The 18500-nt window shown below is 38.2% G+C and overlaps 1 protein-coding gene across 1 annotated transcript in view; it reads right to left on the bottom strand.

Annotated features, from left to right (window-relative positions):
* Nucleotides 1-6666: 6666 nt before the first annotated feature.
* TUSC3 (tumor suppressor candidate 3) overlaps nt 6667-18500 on the bottom strand; it is a 123240-nt gene continuing 111406 nt past the window's right edge. The window contains exons 8-10 of the mRNA XM_054565802.1: nt 15954-16028; nt 14528-14618; nt 6667-7838 (exon numbers count right to left, since the gene is read on the bottom strand). Of these exons, the coding sequence (XP_054421777.1) occupies nt 7823-7838; nt 14528-14618; nt 15954-16028 (182 nt within the window). The 3' untranslated portion in view covers nt 6667-7822. The remainder of the gene's footprint in view (nt 7839-14527; nt 14619-15953; nt 16029-18500) is intronic.

The raw sequence follows: 18500 nt of genomic DNA, 5'->3' as shown, positions 1-18500 counted from the left end.
GATAGTACTGCTATGTACATTTAAGTATATGTTTTGTTTGACTACCTATCTTCAATTCTTTGGGACATATACCTAGGAATGGAATTGCTAGATCATATGGTGATTACATGTTTAATTCACTGAGAAACAAACTGTCTTCAAAGCAGTTTATTTATTTGATATTCCCACCAACAATTTGTTTAAGAGTTCCTTTTCCCCCCACATCCTAGGCAAAACTTGCTATTTTCCTTTTTAAATGATGGGCATTCTGGGGGCATGAAGTGGTATCTCATTGTGATGTTTGATGAGCATTTCCCTAATAACTAAGGACACTGAACATCTTTTCACCTGTTGGCCATTTGTCTATCTTTGCCATAATATCTACTCAAGTCCTTAGCCCACTGTATTAGTTTCCTAATCCTACTGCAACAAAGTACCACAAAGGTACCACTGAAATACATGGCTACAATGTTTCTGAGGGTGGAAGTCCAAAGTCAACCTGTTGGCAGGGCCATGTGCCCTCTGAAATCTTCAAGGGAACCCTTCCTTGGCTTTTCTGATTCTCGTGTTTTGCTGGTAATCTTTGGGGTTCCATAGCATGTATTATAGATATATCATGGCAAATCTCTCTTCCTATAAGCTCTTCCCTGCATCTGTCCTCATGTGGCTGCATTTGTATAAGGACATGGGTCATACTGGATTTGGGCCCACCTTATTCCAGTATGATCTCACCTCCACTAATTACATCTGCGACAACTCTTTCCAAATAAGCCATTTGGAGGTCCTGGGATTAGGACTTCAACATACCTTCTTTGGAGAACATACAATTCAAGCCGTTGTGTCCATTTTTAAATTAGGACTTTGTCTTTTTGTTGATGGTGTGTACAACTTTTTATATTCTGGATATGAGATCCTTGTCATAGTGGATTTGGAAATATTTTCTATTTTCTCTATTATCAATTTCTTGATAACGTCCTTTGATGTACAAGTTTTTAATTTTGATGAAGTCCAATTTATTTTCTTTCGTTGCTTGTGTTTCTGATGTCATGTCTAAGAAAAAATTACCAAATCCAAGGTCACGAAGAATTATGCATATGTTTCCTTCCATTAATACATAAATCTATGTATTTATCCTTACGCCAGTACCTCTGTTTGGTACCTAGTAGTTGTCTTTACCAATGGTTCTTTTCTGTAGCATTGCAGCAAGTTTTAAACTTGGGACATGTGAGCCTTCCAAGCATGTTCCTCATTTTCAATATTGTTTTCACTCTTCAGGGTCCCTTCCAATTCTATCCTACTCTCTCCTGGTTTGCAAGATTTCTGCTGAGAAATCCACTTAGAGCCTTATGGAGTTTCCTGTATGCGATGAGTTTAGTTTGCTGCTTTCAAGAATCTGTCTTGGGTTTTGACAGTTTTGTAACATTCCAGCTTAATGAACACCTCTTCAGGTCGAATCTGGGGACTTAAAAGCTTCATGAAGTTAGATATTCAAATTGCTTCTAAACTGGGGAAGTTTTCAGTCCTTATTTCTTTAAATGAGCTTTCTGCCTCTTTGTTTCTTCTTCTGAAATACCCATAAGTTGTTTTGCTTGATAGTTCCACAATCCACAGACTTTCTTCACATTCATTCTTTTTTATTTTATGACTGCGTAATTTGAAGTGATTCATCTTTGAGTTCAGATTCTTCTGCTTGACCTAGTCTGTTGTCGACGTTGTCTATTCCCCCCCCCCCCCTTTTTTCCCCATTCATTCATTGTATTCTTCCACTCTAGAATTTAGGTTTAGTTCTTTTTTTGTGATTTCTCTCTCTGTTGAACTTCTCATTTTTCACTTACTGTTTTCCTGATTTCATTGAGTTGACTATTTGTGTTCTCCTGTACCTCTTTGAAGGTCCTTAATACAATTATTATGATTCTTTGTCAGGCAATTTAAAATTCACTGGAAAATTGTGTTCCTTCACATTGTTTCCTTGCTATTTTGCATTCCTTGCAGTCACGTTGCTGTTTTGCTTTTAAACCTGTATTTATATCCTCTATTCTCTACTGGGAGGCTTTGAGAAATACTTTAACTCAGCCCTGTTCGGGATTCTTAGGCTTTCTCAATACTATTTCTATGGATGCACCTGTTCCACACTTTTTGTTCCCTCTTGAGGGTGATGTTAAGATTTTTCTACCTTCACTCAATCCTTCAAAGCCAGGCTGTGTGCTGGGAGCCTTACATTTGCTTTCCTCGGGGCTGCGCCCTGAAATGCTCATGCTTGTGTGCTTTCTTCAAATCCTGCAGGCAGGCCAGCTTTGCTCATGGCTCACCAGCTCTCTAAAAAGAGGCAGCTGGCCAGCGAGGGGTGCTGGTGTTGCACGGGTGCAGCAAGCGGTGTGCTGGTGGTTCGATGAGGTACCGTTGGGAAAGTCTCGTGAGATGTCTGAGCGGCTGATGAGCAGGCCTGCTCACGGAGTCTGTGACTTGGTTAGTAAGATCTGCGTCCTTTTGATTTCGAAGTTACGTCCACTCCACTTTCAGCCTCTCCCCACCCCTCAGCCTCACAGATCACTTCCGTATTTTGGATGAGGCAAGAAAAACGGAGCTTCCTTAGCAGTGTCCTGTATAGTTTTGGAAACTGGGCACTCACTTATTACTCTACTCTCACCTTCTTCCACGGGAGAAAATGTGGGATTTGGGTGTTTCTCTTGGCCATGCACTCTGCTGCCTAGTGAGGGAGGTGGCACAGGCAAAGGGAAACAGTTTCTCTTACCCTCTTCAATGTGTTCAATTTTGAATTTCAGCTTCAAGAGTGTTGTGGAACCTTTTTTCTGTTGGGGAACAATCGTAGAAACGCCTGTTCCACCATCCTGTTGGCGTTATTTCCTCTTCGTTTCTTCATGTGGTTTTGAGTTCTTATCTAGTGTCCTTTCATTTCAGCTTGAATAACTTTTTCAGTATCTACTGTAGGCAGGTTTACTAGAACTATATCTTTATCCTTTTGTTTGGGAGGGTCTTAATTTATCCTTCAGATTTGAAGGATAGTTTTGCCAGACACAGAATTCTTGGTTGACAGTTACTGAGTACTTTAAAAATGCCTTCCTGCCTAATGAACAGTCAGTTATTAATCTTACTGAGGACCCATTTACATATCAAAGTACTTCTCTCTAGCTGCTTTTAAGTCTTTTTCTTTCAAGTTTCATTATGATTTGTCTCAGTGTAGAGCTTTCCCACTGTATGCTACTTTTTGTTGAGCTTCTTGCATATTAGATTCATGTCTTTCTTCAAATACAAAGTATTCAGACATCATTTCTCCAAATATTCTGTCGTTTTCTCTGTCTCCTACACTCTGGGAATCCCACTGCCATGTACTGTGTGCTTGTGGTGCGTGACAAGTCTCTTAGGTTCTGTTCATTCTTCCTTGTTTCCTTTTGTCTCCTCAGACGATACCAGTTCGACTGACCTAAGCTCAAGTTCTCTGACTCCTTCTTTTGCCTCTCCTGCTCTTGGTCCCTTTAGTGAAATTTTCATTTCTATGATCTTGTTCAACTTCAGAATTTGTATGTGACTCCTTTATCTATCATTCCTATTTATTGATATCCTATAATTGGCAAGAATTGTCTGTTTCCTTTAGTTGTTTGTCTACAGTTTTCTTCAATTCTGAGTATATTAAATATACACTATCTAGTCCACTGTCTGTGCCTCCTCGAGAAGGGTTTCTGTTCATTTCTTTCTTTCCTGTGAGTGGGTGACACTTCGTTTCTTTGAATTCTTCATATGTTGCTCCCGTTTCTTTAAACTGGCCCTTCTGAATATTGTGGCAACTCGGAAAATTGAATTCTGCTCTCTCTCCAGTTAGCTTTTGTTGCTTGTTTTGGGTTGCAGTCATTTGATGATTCTTCAACTGCTTGTAAAAACTCTATTATTCGTCATGTGTGATCTATAAAATTTCTGTTATCATTAGTTTAGTGGGCACCCAGTGATTTGACAGAACTTTCCTTAAATCCATGGATGCAAAAAGAAAAAACTAAAACGAAAGAAAACGCTCTCCCAATTGGCTCTGTGTGGGGCACTTCTTTAAAACTTATCCATGGCATTTACAGCGCTGCCTTAGTCTTTGCTTCCTGCCTGGGCTGGGTGTCAAGATCAGCAAGGCAGTAAAAGCTTACGGTCTCCTCAGGTCTTCCTGAGCTGCATCCTGCCCTGGGTATGGGTGTGTCCTTCTAGATTCCTTAGACTACATAGGAGCTTTCCAAAGCCCTTGTTCACCAAAGCATTTCACTCCCCAGCTTTCCCTTCCAGGTCTTAGTTGCCTGTTTGTTCCAATTGTTACCTTGCGCCCCAGGCACTGGCGTGCTCATTTACTGTTTGGTATTTTAGAGAAACACACGCTCTGCACAACCACTTTCCCAGCCTCCTGAGTCAGGTGAAATACAGGCAAGCCCCTTGCACCAGTCGTCCTGGGAATCTCCAGACAGGTCAGGACCAGCACGATTCCATGGGAAGGAGGTGCATTCTGCTCCCTCTAGAACTGGGCACCTGCGCCAGTAACAGACTGCCGGCTTTCCAAACCGCCACTGACCAGGGAGGAGGGGAAGGAAAGTTAGATAAAATGCCATCAAGCTATACTGCCAGGTTTCAGTTACCTTTCTATTGCTGAAGGATTCACTTGGTTGCTGTAAAACTTGCACTATTTTCCAGAACAAAACTGATTCTGACAGTTTTGGCTAGTTTGCTTTTTTCAAGTGTTTATACGGGGGGGGGGGGGTCCCCATAGTTCCTCACTCTACAATTTTCATTGACCCATGGGCATGGTTTATATACACTGACACTTAGGTGAATGTGACACTTTCCTTTTGTAGTATGAATGTGTGATGCTTTGTTAAAACTGTGTACATACTTAAGGCTCTCTAGTTACATCATATAAACATCTGTATATATTTCAGGAATTTAAAGATTAATAAAAGGAATATACAAAATTTATGTTAGATGTTCATGAATTAAAATGAGAGAATTTAGGGGCTAATATGGACATACTAGTATTCTTTGAGTGTGATTAGCTACTATGCTAACCCTTTCCTACTGATAGAAAAAACTACTGGAAGCTGTATTATTGGTCTGACCAAGTACAGCTTCTTGCTGGAGGATGAAAAAGATTCTGTTTTCGTATTTTAAACTTAATGAGCTCTGTGGACTCTGAGGGACATTAAGTCTTAAAGAATTCATTCAAATGTTTTGTCCCTGGATGCTCTAGCTAATATGTTCACCCCATCACGACTCCTTCATAAAACACAATGTTTCATGTCACTGATATCAAAACAGTATGTCATGCCTTAATTTAGAATAACCACTCCCTTCCCAACTTAGGATGGTCCTCGTAATAGCAAGGAATCCTTGTCAATCTCTGGTTACAAAATCTAATCTCCCCAAATCACCATGCTTGCTGACAAGGGATATTACTTTATGTGCAAAAGAAAATTACAGTGAACATACAACACTATTGGGCTTACTCATGTGAATACCTAATGCAAGGAACAGTGTGCTGAGCAAAATGCAACATGTTATTGATCAGATGTTATTATAGAATGAAACTCCTTTGGATGGAATTTTATATTAGGATTTTTCTCTCCAACTTAGAAAAGTAATTTTTTTAAAGTAAACATATAATCAGTTTTTAAAGGAGTCTTTAATATAGTGAATGTGATTAAAAAGTGACTTTGGAAGATATAGCATATCACATACAAATTAATTTTTCAATTTAAATTGTTTGGCAAAAGTAAAGACATGATATGTTATTTATGAGATTTTGCACATTACATCCTGAAAGCTAACTACATATAAGCCAAATGCTGGTTTTTGGAGATTTGCCTATAGAGCTTACCAATAATGGCTAATCTGGAAGCAGCTTATTTCCCTCTAGAATCACTTCCCTAACATTATTATTGCCTATAGAAAATCAGTAGCTTCTTAAACTATAGAATTCTGAAAATATTGTTTTTACAGTGGCAGATATTTAATGTTCAGAGGAAATTATATAATTTAGGCTAGAAAACTTCTAATATGCAATAAGGAAGGTCTTTTTACCTGGGTCACACTGAAAATGGACTTTGTTCATAATTAAACACTATTAAGCTTTATAGAGAGATTAAATGTGTTAGTATCATTTAGTCAATTGCACACTAACTGGAAGATAAGAATTTTAAGCTTTAAGAGGACAAACACAAGTGATTTTAATTAATGTTTATTATTTGTAAAATTCGGCCTCAAAATCCAATTGTAAAGTCTGTTCTGAATGAACTTCAGGACGTGAAAATACTCGATGGATTAAGGTTTACAGGTCAAGTGCTACCTAGGGGTTAGGCAGTAAACAAATGATTATGATCACTCATTGCTCTTCCATAAACACCATGCCAATACTAAATACTAATTTTTGAACAGGAGCTAAGGAAATTAACGATTTTTAATACTAGATTTGGGGATACAGAGGTTTAATGTAGTTCTGAATTTTAAGTACCTTCACTATTGAGTATTGTCACATTTTGGAAGGTGGGTTTCCTCCTGCCAGCACATGTATTTCCCGGGGATTTAACGTACTCTGCCCGGTAGGCTTTTATGTTTTCCATTCTTTATTGAATTTCACAGGGTACAAAATAAATAAATTCAGTGGATGTACACTGGTTTCTGTTTGAGAATATAGCTAACAAAGTTGTTCATGGTCTATTATTTGGTTCCTAATGAAAGTTAGGTAACAAAGCTATAAGAGGAGAAACAAAAAGCTTACTGAACTGACTGTTTCTCAAGCCTTCTTCGGGTAGCACCACAGAAATAAAAATTCAGGTTTGAGAGTTTAAAAGCCTAGCTACAAGCTCTACTGTTTAATTCTTTTTGGTTTTTAGCTTATAGTGCTTATTTGTCAGACAAAATTTACATTTCCTGTCTAATTTACAGGATTGTTGTGAAGAAAAAAATACCATAACATATGCCAAAGTGCTTTATAAACAGAAACAGGATATGCAAACATAATAATGGTTAGACTCCTGTATTTGGTGTTCAAGAAAGCTTCACTGCGTCACTCATTCGAATTAGGAACGGCAAGCTTCTTCCATAGAATGCCAGGAAAAATGGCCGTGGTGAGCTAGTTTTGTGGTTGGTAGGTTGTTAAGTCTGGATTCTTGGGTGGCACTTCCAAAGCTGGAGAGGAATTAATTCCTTGTTCTGGGGTACCATTTTCATTGCCTGATGCCTTTGAGGCACATTGATTTAGTCATGTTTGCTGTAGATTTATAAACTGGAAAAAAATCTCCCTTTCCCTGGTTAGGTATCCAAGCTGCAGGTACTATTCAGCCAGCTCCCTGTCCTATACACCTTTATCTAGTTATGATTTGTAAGACCGAAACACTAACTGCGAACACACATGGCCTTTACACTGACACCGCAATGAATACAATTTCTGAGAACATGACATATTTTCATGCATATACATTATCTCTGTACAGCCCTAGGAATTTATTAACATACATTTCTTAGTTTTTCCTTACTGACATTGTGGTTTTCTTTACTTATAAATGAACAATTCTAAAGCATGAATTGATATTGTCATTTATTTCAATCCTATAGCACACACTGAATATGATATGCTTGAAAAATGCATCAATGTTTCCTTTGTTCTTTCCAGTGCTGATATTACATTTAAAACATCCATTTCTATAAATTAAATTGACTAGGAAATCTCACATTTAAAAAATTATACAACAATAAGCTAGAATATCACAATCGACATGGGAATGAACCGAAGAATTCATAGTGTGTCATGAACACTTTATCTTCATGGTAAACCTTCACTTTATGGAACTCCCACTTGGCTTCATTTAATTAAAAAGCTGAAAAAGAAAGAAAATTATATATGCGGAAGAAAAAACAGTATGTTGTTTAGTCAGTTCTAAATTAGCATGTATAAATATAACAAAGATGTCATAATTGTTATTAATTCTCTAATATTTATGTCAAGGTAATTTCTCTGAACTAGTCCCTATAATGGGAGTGTTGAGTACAGGTCGAGGTGGGCAAAGATGCCGTAAGACCTTGAACTTATGGTAGCTGAGTTTGGGTAAAACACCCCATTCTTGTGAGCCACTCTCCTTGCTGGCTAGACCAAGAGTTAAATCAGCATTTAAACTGGCAATGTAGGGAAATAAAGGGAATGCATTAAAATAAATATATCAAGCAGGTAATTGCTATGTTCTAATGGAAATATTTTCTCTCATCATTTAATTTGTAATTCATTTATTAATATAAACACTTGGTCATTTTTATTAAATTTACAATTTCATTATATTGACTAAACACAGTATGTATACAAAAATCGTAATAAAAGTATCATCAGATTCTGATGAAACAACACAAATAAATGCTTGTACATACAGAAATAAAAGATAACGATTATTTTTCTTTTTGAACTTCCCCAAGCAAAACTTTAATGTAGAAGAGAAATGCATTTAAGTTTGTAAAATAGTTTTTGTTTGCTATTTGTACCTTTCCACTACCATATGGCAACTTTTTAAGTCTTGACAACTTGACTTTGTAGGACAATCAAGAGACAAACCAATTTGCAACTGAATATTAAAACAAAAATTAATGGTTAATATAGTTGAAAAGCTATGCAGTTAGTAAATTTAATACTCAGGTGTTTAAGTTACAACATCCTAGGCATAAATGCTTTGTTTTTCTGAACCTCGGTTTCCTCATTAGTGAAAAGAATGATTGTTTTGGATGATTCTCTCAAGTTCCAGTGCTAACGTTTATCATCTTGGTGAGACTATATGCTAAAAGGAAATATATATTCTAAAATATTTTATTATAAAACATGATATAAATGTGTTATATATTTTAAACATATAAAATATAAATATATAAAATATAAAGTCTGCAATGCAAATGAAAGTCATTGTTTATCTGTGTCTGAGAAATTATTAAAAGAGAGAAATCATGTGCTGAGATTTAGAAGCAACAAGACATCGCTTCAAGACAAGTGCCGACGGAAGGACTGCAGGGGAATTGATCTCCAGGAGAGGGGTTGGCAGTGAGCTTCACGAGAGCATTGAGCGCCAGTTGCTGTTCAATTCCCAAATCCTTAACAACACTGACAGCAAGGCAGCTAGATCTGTGATGTGCAAATGAACTTTTTGGCATTTTCTGTCTTCAGTAACCAGCTGGCTCTGAAGATAAAGCTAACTGAAGAATAAGGGGTAATGAAAAGAAAATTTGATCATAAAATATTTTCAACTGTAATTAAAATTGGGAAAACTATAACTTAAACTGAGGATTTGTAGTTTTTTATTTTATTTTATTTTTGTTTTAAAGGCCAGGTCTGAACGTTTCAAGCTATGGAGCAATAAAGACCACCTTTCATCATTGCTAAAAATATTACCAAGACAAAAGCAAAAATAGTTATATGACCCTCTGTGATCTTCCTAACTTTGTGGGGTGCTAGGAAGGTTAAAAGGTTCTGTGGTTTTTAGGTGTTGCTACATTCAGAACACCTTTTCTTAACATCGTATTTTCTTAATATTAAAATAGCCTGAACTGTTTAGCTGGCATGCCCTTTGTTCATCCAAAGGGTCTTTCTAAACTGAAATAATTTTTTTAAAGCTGTTAGAGAATCCCATTTGTATTTTATTATGAAATGACAAATACGTACTTAGTCTTAGACTCACCCTTGTATTAATTGTCCTATAATAAAAGGATAAATCTAACAGTGTTTCTTATTCTATTTAAATTTTTTTTTGATAAAAAGAAGTATAAAAACTTCTTGACAAGTGTTTGTTCAAGATATTGGGAAGGCTTGAATCACAAGTGTCAAAAATGTTTTGTTAGTTAAAATGTTTTTTTGGAAAAGTATGAACTATTATTCTCTAGGTAATGATTCAGTAGTTCATGTTTGACTTTTATTTCCATTACATAAATATTATATGTCCAATGTGTGTTCCATTATGAATGTTTTATGTTGACTCTATCACTCAAGAGAACAGTCTCTTGTTTCTGTCTATCAGGTTCTGACATATTTTTTTTCAACTTTCCCATTTACTTGTCTAATAATTTTAATGTATAATCTAACAGTTCTCATAGATTTATGCTTCTAACAGTGTTTAGGTACTATCTTTCTTAATAATGCTTACCATAAAAACATAATACAATGCTTTTTTTGTCATACTCAAAAACTGTTAAGAATACTAAAAACTGACTGCATCCCTCTTATTTGGAATGTGCCCTTCAGTGTCGCCGTCTGTCTCACCAGAGAGAGGCACTACGCTGGGTGCCACTGTCCACTTCTGTGTGGACTCCTCCCCACCCTCTGTCACGATCTCGTCGCAGTCCGGGACAGAGTACACTTGCACAGCACTGACTGATGGCTGGTATATTCTGGGGGGAACACGTGCGTGGTCAGGTTTAATTCGGGTAGCAATGTAAGATGGAAGCCACTTGGCAAGGGTAGTGAATTGTCCACAGGGAGATTAGACAGCAGTCCAAACCAGCCAAATATGCCCAGAAGCTCCCCCTTCTCCAGGCCTAAAAGGGATCCAACTATTCCCTTCTAGTTTGCATAGCTTAATTATTGATGCGGAGAGGCACTATGTATACAAGGAAGGAATGGAATGAGGATCTCAAAATGCTCCTCTTTTTAAGTCCGGCTCTCTCCTAGTTTCTCCCCGCAAGAGCACACATTCAGGGCTTAGATGAAAGTGTAGCCCTTGACTTGCTGAGGAGCAGTATTCTGAAAGTTCATTAGCAAGGTTATTATTTGAAATTGAAAATAAGTTTTTCTAGAGAACATTATGTAAAATGATAGTTCTTTTCTCAAATTCAGGCCCAAAATAGTTAGTTTCAAGCAGTGTTCCACAAAAACGTATTGGCCATATATTTGCAGAAGAGCACTGTGCGGAGAAGGGCGCTGCACAAACTGGAATGGCTGAACACCGTGGCCCTTGCGCCTCTTTTCCAGAGGAGGGAAGGGCATGGACACAATTCAGAAGAACACAGTAGTGACATACTTGATATGGTGGCAAGTCCACGTGTTCCAGGAGTCCAAAACATAAGCAAAGCACAACTCTGACACTGAGGAAAAATAAAATGCACAGAAAGCAGCCCAGGCCAAAGGGGCTGACTGAAGGAAGGTGCCAAGGTATGAGAATTTACAAGGGGGCTCACGTGGCCAAACCAGCAGTCGGCTTCAAGAGGCCAGGGAGTAACAATTTTAAACTTTGTGAGCCATAGCCTGTCAAAACCAGTTAGCTGTTTTCGTGCAAAAGTAGCTACAGACAATACACAAGTGAATCTGCCTGAGCACCAATAAAACTTAGCTCGCGGACCCTGAATTTTACGTAAACTTCACATGTCACAAAATATTTTTTTTCAATGACTTAAAATGGTCAAAACTACTCTGTTTTTGTGGTACTCAAGTGGGCAGTGGTCTGGACTGGCCTCTGCAGTTGCTGTGGACCCTGCACGAAGCCAGAGAGCACATTTGAGGCTGCACCGTAAGAAACAAGAGACAGATGGAACCAAAGTTTTAAAAAAATAAATAAAATTAAAGGGACTTATACAAAGGTTATTATTACATAGCTAGTAAAATCATATTGTAGAATATGCTCATGTTATGTGAAAGAAAAAAGAGCTTATAAAATACGTATGGTATAATCCTTTCCTAGGTTCAAAATAAATACAAGCCTACATGCCGACATTGATAATCTGGGTATTTGGATTACGAAAATTTTATTTTCTTCATCTTGTTGATCTGTATCTTCTAGAAGGAACGTGTGTTAACTTTTCCCTCTTCTTTATTGTTAGCCATCAATAGACAGTGATGAAGAAGCAACACAATGTGCGTATGTTAAAATAGCCGTGCATGACTCCGGAATGAGGGCTGGCTCACGGGAGACACTGGCTGCAGCTAGGGAGCTGGGTCAGGAGGTGAGGTGCTGGCAGGAATGAGATATTGGGCACATCGGTTACGACAGCAGCAGTGAGGACAGAAAGGGATGAGGCCACCGTGGCTCCAAGGTTTCTATCTTCTGAGAATAATGTGTCTTAGGGAAAATGGGGAGAAAAGGAAAAACATGTGTGGAAGCAGAGGTGAGGTTGGTTTTGGATGTGGTACAAGGTCAGAATCTGCCAGGCGTACTGGACTGAGAAGTAATTGGAAAGGAAAAAGGAAGGCAGGAGAGTGTGGTGCTACAAGATCCCCGGTTGTCACGTTGGAGGCACGGGTCCACTCCAATGCTGCAAAGGTTGGGTGGGGAGCAGAATGAGGAGCCCTCTGCATGTGCTTACGGAGTGGTCGCTGGAGACTCGCGTTACAGGGAAAAGCACGTTTTTCCTTTTCTCTTTCCGTGAAATACCTGAAAAGGTACTGAAGAGCGGTCTGTGTTTTATTTTTGTTTTTACTCATCTACAATTACTTATTCTTTCTGTTCCTGCCGTGCTCCACACCAGCACGAGCGCAGTGCTCTTGGGTGACTGAATACTGTCTGACTGGGCACTGGTTAAGTTCTTGACTGACATTTTCAGCTGCATACAATTCTTCTGTGTACGGTTTTAACTTCTTGTGGTGGAGACGTAAGGGCGCTCTGTCACGCAGAAATCATTTATGCAATTCAGGGGCAGCAGCCTGGATTTTATTTTGGCATCCAAAAAAAGTGCAGAAGGGAGGGAGGAAAAGCTTGGCTTCCTTTCTCACAGCACAGATAAGCTGCTAGCTGAATTCTCACTGCCGCCTCACTGCCTTGTAGTCAGTGGGACTCAATGGTTCCCTGTTCTCGGGATTTGTTAACCTTTACTCCATGTTCATAAGTGGTCTAAGGGGATGCAAGGCTGTTAGCCAGACCTCTTTAGCCAAAAGCTCTGGGCTCTCTTCTTTGTAATAGAAGGTTACTGAACCCAGAGAAGTCTTCAAGTTGAAAGAAAATGATCATAAAAAAATAAAGCCCAAAGAAATTCAGGACTTTATTAGAAGTAGGGAGAGCTCTTTAGCAATGCAACCCTTTTTATCACCTACAGTTACATAGGGTAACTGATGTCAAGTCTGCCAGCTGCCAGGGCTGCTTCCGTACACCGTCTACACAGAGAGGAACGCTTAGGACAAGTTTTGATAACATGATTATGAATAAGTAGGCATGGTCAGAAACGGGATGCCACGTCTGGGGGAGAAAGAACAACACAGCTGGTATGTGTGGGGTAAGGCTGAGAAAGAGGTGAAGGTCAAGAACTCTTAGAGCTGCCCTGCCTTCTGTGGGTTGCTAAGTGGTGGACACTCTGCCAGAGTAAGGCAGGCGTATCTCCACGACAGAAATGACCATTCAGAGCTCGCTTTGACATATGTGCCTGCTCCGACTATGTGTTTTGAAGTTTGAGGGCTTGAAACGTGCAGTGCAAAAATCAAATAAAACCCTGGGTTCTGAATTTTCTATAAAAATTACTTTGGATTTATAGATTTCTGAAATTATCAAATGCTTATTTAAAAAATAGTACACATTTAGAACACTTGTATTTTGTTTTATTATTCTGGATGTTGAAGTTTACTTTGTTTGTTATGGGAAAAGGAATTTGACTACAGCTTTCCTAGGCAGAATTAAATATATTCCTAGCAATAGTTCTAGTGCTGCTTTCTTCCCTAAAGTAGTAAAATGCAGAAGTAACCAAAAGGAATTGTTTTGTTTGGAGTGAAGGGCATGTACATGTATACAAATGTTACTGTTTAAAAAAATACTTTATTTGTCATATGGTTACTCCATGCATCTATGTCTGTAGCTGGAATTTTTATCTGCGGAATTCTACCTGCCACACCTAAGTACTAACTGAGTAAGACTGGAATATGCGATCTCACAGTTAAAAGCTGCTTTGCACTTGTAAAACTCACTGGCTATAAGCTTGTACTTATGAGGTAAATACAGTCATTTGAAAGACGAGGAAAACTGAGGCTCAGAGTAGATTAAAAGACTTGCCTGAGGTTACAGTTTTAAAGGGCCACGGTCCAAGTCACATCTTCTCACTCAAAGTCCAGATCACTTTCCAAACACCGTAATGAAATGCAACAATATGGAAAAATGGTCCTTAAGATTCAATTTCCACGTGCACATTATTATTACAAGACTTAGCAGTGTATCCTTTATCTAGACGAAGTCAGGGGAGAGACAATGGTGCCTTCAGAGAACTCCAGCTCTGCTAAAAACCATCTCTAAATCTCTGGTCCTTTACTTCAGTTTTCAAGGCTAAAGCTCAGCATGAGAAAACCCCAGGGACACCCTCATCTGGGATGCGCAGTGCGGGCTGATCGCACACTGTCTCTATAGCCTCTAAGGTAAAACTATCCTCTGCCTGGGAACGGGGACCATGTCTTGCATCTCCTTTGTATAATCCATGCTGAACACTGCAGGTGCTCTAAACTGGCTTAACTGATATTACAATCTCTGGGCAAATGAATTAGTGACATCACATCAATCCTTAAATACAGATTACCGTCTGTTCATTCTATTAGTTAAAAATGAAAATAGTCATGTTAGTATAATGATATTACCTATATGGATAGCCGTGGTACTTGGAGCGAAATATTGAAAGTAGGAAACTGAAGAAGAAGACCACCAGGCCTAATCCCACTAGGCAAATTACTAGGACGAGACAGAAAATGCTGTTAGTATCTAGACACATGCAACCCAAATGTCTGTATTTTTAAAATGCATTAAAGTGATTACAGTATTACTTACAGTTAATAGTTCATGGCACACACAGATACAAATCAGATAATCCAAAATATAATGTATTTATTATTTTCTAAATTCTTCTCATTTAACTATAGCATTTAAGGCCCTCTGTACTTTCCTAACCTGTCTCTTCATGGAATATTTTTCCCATGTGTTTCTCCTCTTTCCTACCAAAATTGGTTACTTTCCAAAAAAAAAGTTGTTGGTCCCCCCTACCCCAAAACTCCTTAAGAGGAAGAATTTCATCAAGGGATAAAACAGTTAACCTGCTCAGAAACATAATGTTGGAACATGGTGGAATTGTCAGTCTTGGACTACCACTGCAAAAGGCAAAGACCCCGGAAAAAGGTAGCATCAAGAAATGCTTCCTTTTAAGATGTGAATAAAAAGAGGTTTGGAGGTAACTGGAAAGTACAGTCACACCTAAGTACTCATCAGATTTTGATGAGGAAAAATGCTTCATCAATCCGTGCTTGCTTGCCACTTGTGGTACTTACTTGTTGGAACTTGTACGAGATATGACGCCACCCTGCAAGATGAAATGCTTCAACAATCGTCACTTGCCTGCCACTCCTCGGAATGAATTACCGAGGCACTCGTGAAATGTGGTGAAACCCTCAAGCACCAAGCCATGAAGCATTTTCTCTCGCAGGGCGGTGTGGGACTCACACGAGTTCTAGCAAGGGCAGTGGGTCCCCAGCAAGCGCGGAGTGCTGAGGCTCTTTTTCTCATGAAAATGCAACAAGTACAGGGTTTGATGAGTTCTGAAGCCAACGAGTACCAAGCTATGACTGTATTTCAGTGTACAAATGTATGAAAAAGTTCCCCTCAGTCCAGTCTTTGAATCCATACCTGATTCTTGCAGCATAGAGGACCTATCATTTGACAACAAACTCCCCAGGACTCCCCCCTCAGAATTCCCCTTCACCCCGTAGGGTAGCTGTTACTGCAGAGACAGCTTCAGGAGAGGTGGGCCCCAGCACCCCGGGCGGGGCGCAGAGCGGCTCTCCTTTCTATGCCATTCCACAGAAAATCACCCAATCCCATTCTGAAAGAAATATATTTTTAATTATTTGCACACATCTAAGAAATAGAAGAAAGTAAAGAAACACGGTGATCTTCCTCAAACCAGAACATTTCTTTAGAAGTTTATGTTTACAAAGGACTTTTATATTTCCCATTTGATTTAAATGAATTTTAAGTCAGAAACAAAATTACAAAAACGTCAACCCAGAGACTTACTCCGTCTTTTTCCAACATCTCCTTTGGACGTGGCCGCTTCATTTAGAAGAACCATCCCCATGGTGATAGCAGCATCTATGGCCATTGTCAAGGAAATAGTAGAAATACATGCACATAAAATCTCTTAAGTTTCCTGGATCTGAACACAGTGTATTCTGTTCCAGAAGAGTTGACTTAAAATGCACACAGAGGTAAAAATAATTTATTCTCTTCATACTGTTTTTATGCTTTATAGTATAGTTTGAAATCTGACAATGGGATACCTCTGACTTTGTTGTCTTTCTCTAGGATTGCTGTGTCAATACTTGGGGTCTTTTGCAGCTCTGTATGGGACTTTGGAATTTCTTCTTTTCTTTCTGTAAAGAATGCATTTCGTGTATTTTGATGGTACTTGCACTGATTCTGTAGATGGCTTTTGGACGGATAGCATTTTAACAATATTAATTCCTTCAATCTATGAACAAGGAATGTTTCTCCATTTGTGTTGCCTTCAATTTCATATGGACCTTTCACTTTCTTGGTTAAATTTATTACTAACCTTTATATTGCTTTTGATCCCATTGTGGATGAGGCAATTTTCTTTTCCTCAGCTGTTTTATCAGTAGTGTATAGAAAGGCAACTCAGTACACATCCTGCAACTTTGCTGAAATCATTGATTGGTTCCAAGTTTTTTGGTTGAATCTTTGAGATTTTCTGCATATAGGATATCAATGGAAAATTGTAACAAATTTACTTCTTTCTTTCCAATTTGGATGCTTTTTTATTTCTTTGTCTTACCTAATTGTTCTATCTAGGACTTCCAGTATTATACTAAATGAGAGTGGTGAGAACGGGCATCCTTGTCTTTGTTCCTGATCTTAGAGGAAAAGATTTCAGTTTTTCTCTTTCAATTTTTCTACACTGTTAGCTCTGGGTTTCTCATATATGGACCTTATGGACCTTACTATGTTAAATATGTTCTGACTATAGCCAGTCTAATGAGGGTTTTTATCATGAAAGGATGTATTTTTGTTCCTTTTTTCTGCACCTACTAATATAACCATGTTTTTTCTTTCATTTTATTAATGTTATATATTACATTTATTGATTTCCATGTGTTGAACCATGCTTGCATCCTAGGGACAAATCTTACCTGGTCATGATGTATGATCCTTTTTATGTGTTCTTAAATTTGGTTTGCTAATCTTTTCTTGAGAATTTTTGCACCTATATACATCAGTGATATTGGTCTATAATTTTCTTGTGATGGCCCTATATAATTTTGGTAGCAGGGTAATGCTGGCCTTGCAGAATGAGTTTGGAAGTGTTCCTTACTCCTCAGGATTTTGGAAGAATTTGAGAAGGACCGGTTTTAATTCTTTAAAGTTTTAGTAAATTCTCCGGTGAAGCCATCTGGTCCTGGGATTTCCTGTGTTTGGAAGGTTTTTGGTTACAGATTGAGTATCTTTACTCATTATTGGTCTATTTAGATTTTTTTTTTCTTCCTGATTCAGTTTTGGTAGGTGTGCATTTCCAGCAATGTATCAATTTCTTCTAGGTTATATCATTTGTTGGCATATAAGTATTAATAGAAGTGTCTTATCCTATGCATTTCTGTAATATCAGTTAAGTCTTTTTTTTTTTTTTTGGTTTGTTAGTCTAGCTGAATGTTTGTCAATTTTGTTTATCTTTTTTTTAAAGAACTAGCTCTTAGGCTCTGACCAGTGTGGCTCAGTTGGTTGGAGCATCATCCCTTAAACGGAAGGGTCACAGGTTCGATTTCTGTTCACCACACATACTTAGGTTGAGCAGTTGGTTCTGGCTGGGGAGTATACGAGAGGCAACCAATCAATGTTTCCTTCGCTTTCTCTCCCCGCTCCCTTTCACTTTCTCTCAAAATCAATAAGCACGTCATTGGGTGAGGTTAAAAAAGACAGCTGATCTAATTTCGATCATCTTAAATTTGCTAAATTTTTCTAAAGGATGGTTCAATACCAACATTTTCTTGTTGATTTTCTGTCTGAAGGACCTATCCACTGCTGATGGTGGGTAGGGTCGTGAAGTCCCTACTTATAATAATAGTGCCTCTTTCTCCCAGTAGGTCAGTTAGTATTTGCTTAATATATTCAATATGCCAATGTTGGGTGTGCATATTGTGATTGGTTTATCTTCTTGCTGTATTGAACCCTTTATCATTATAGTGATTTTCTTTGTCTCTTGTTAACTGTTTTTGGCTTGAAGTCTATTTTTATCTGATCTAAGTATAATAACCCGGCTTTCTTTTGGTTTCTACCTGCTCGGAATATTCTCTCATTTTGAGCCCATGTGTATCGTTAGAGGTGAAATGAGTCTCTTGCAGCATTTAGTTGGATCCTATTTTTTTTATCTATCTGGTCACTCTGCGCCTTTTGATTGGTAAGTTAATCCATTTACACTTAGTGTGATAATTGTTATGTAAGGACTTATTACTGACGTATTATCTTCCCCCTATGATTGTTGTGTATCTCCAGTGTTTCTTTTCCCTCTGTTTCTATTTACTTTTGTAAATTTGTGGTTTTCCATGGTGT

This window comes from Pteronotus mesoamericanus, unplaced genomic scaffold (assembly GCF_021234165.1).
Source record: "Pteronotus mesoamericanus isolate MK-2021 breed Mesoamerican mustached bat unplaced genomic scaffold, CSHL_Meso_final contig_169, whole genome shotgun sequence".
NCBI classification, from domain to species: Eukaryota; Metazoa; Chordata; class Mammalia; order Chiroptera; family Mormoopidae; genus Pteronotus; species Pteronotus mesoamericanus.
Note: the sequence above shows the minus strand (reverse complement) of the source record. Positions and strands in the feature narration are given on the sequence as shown.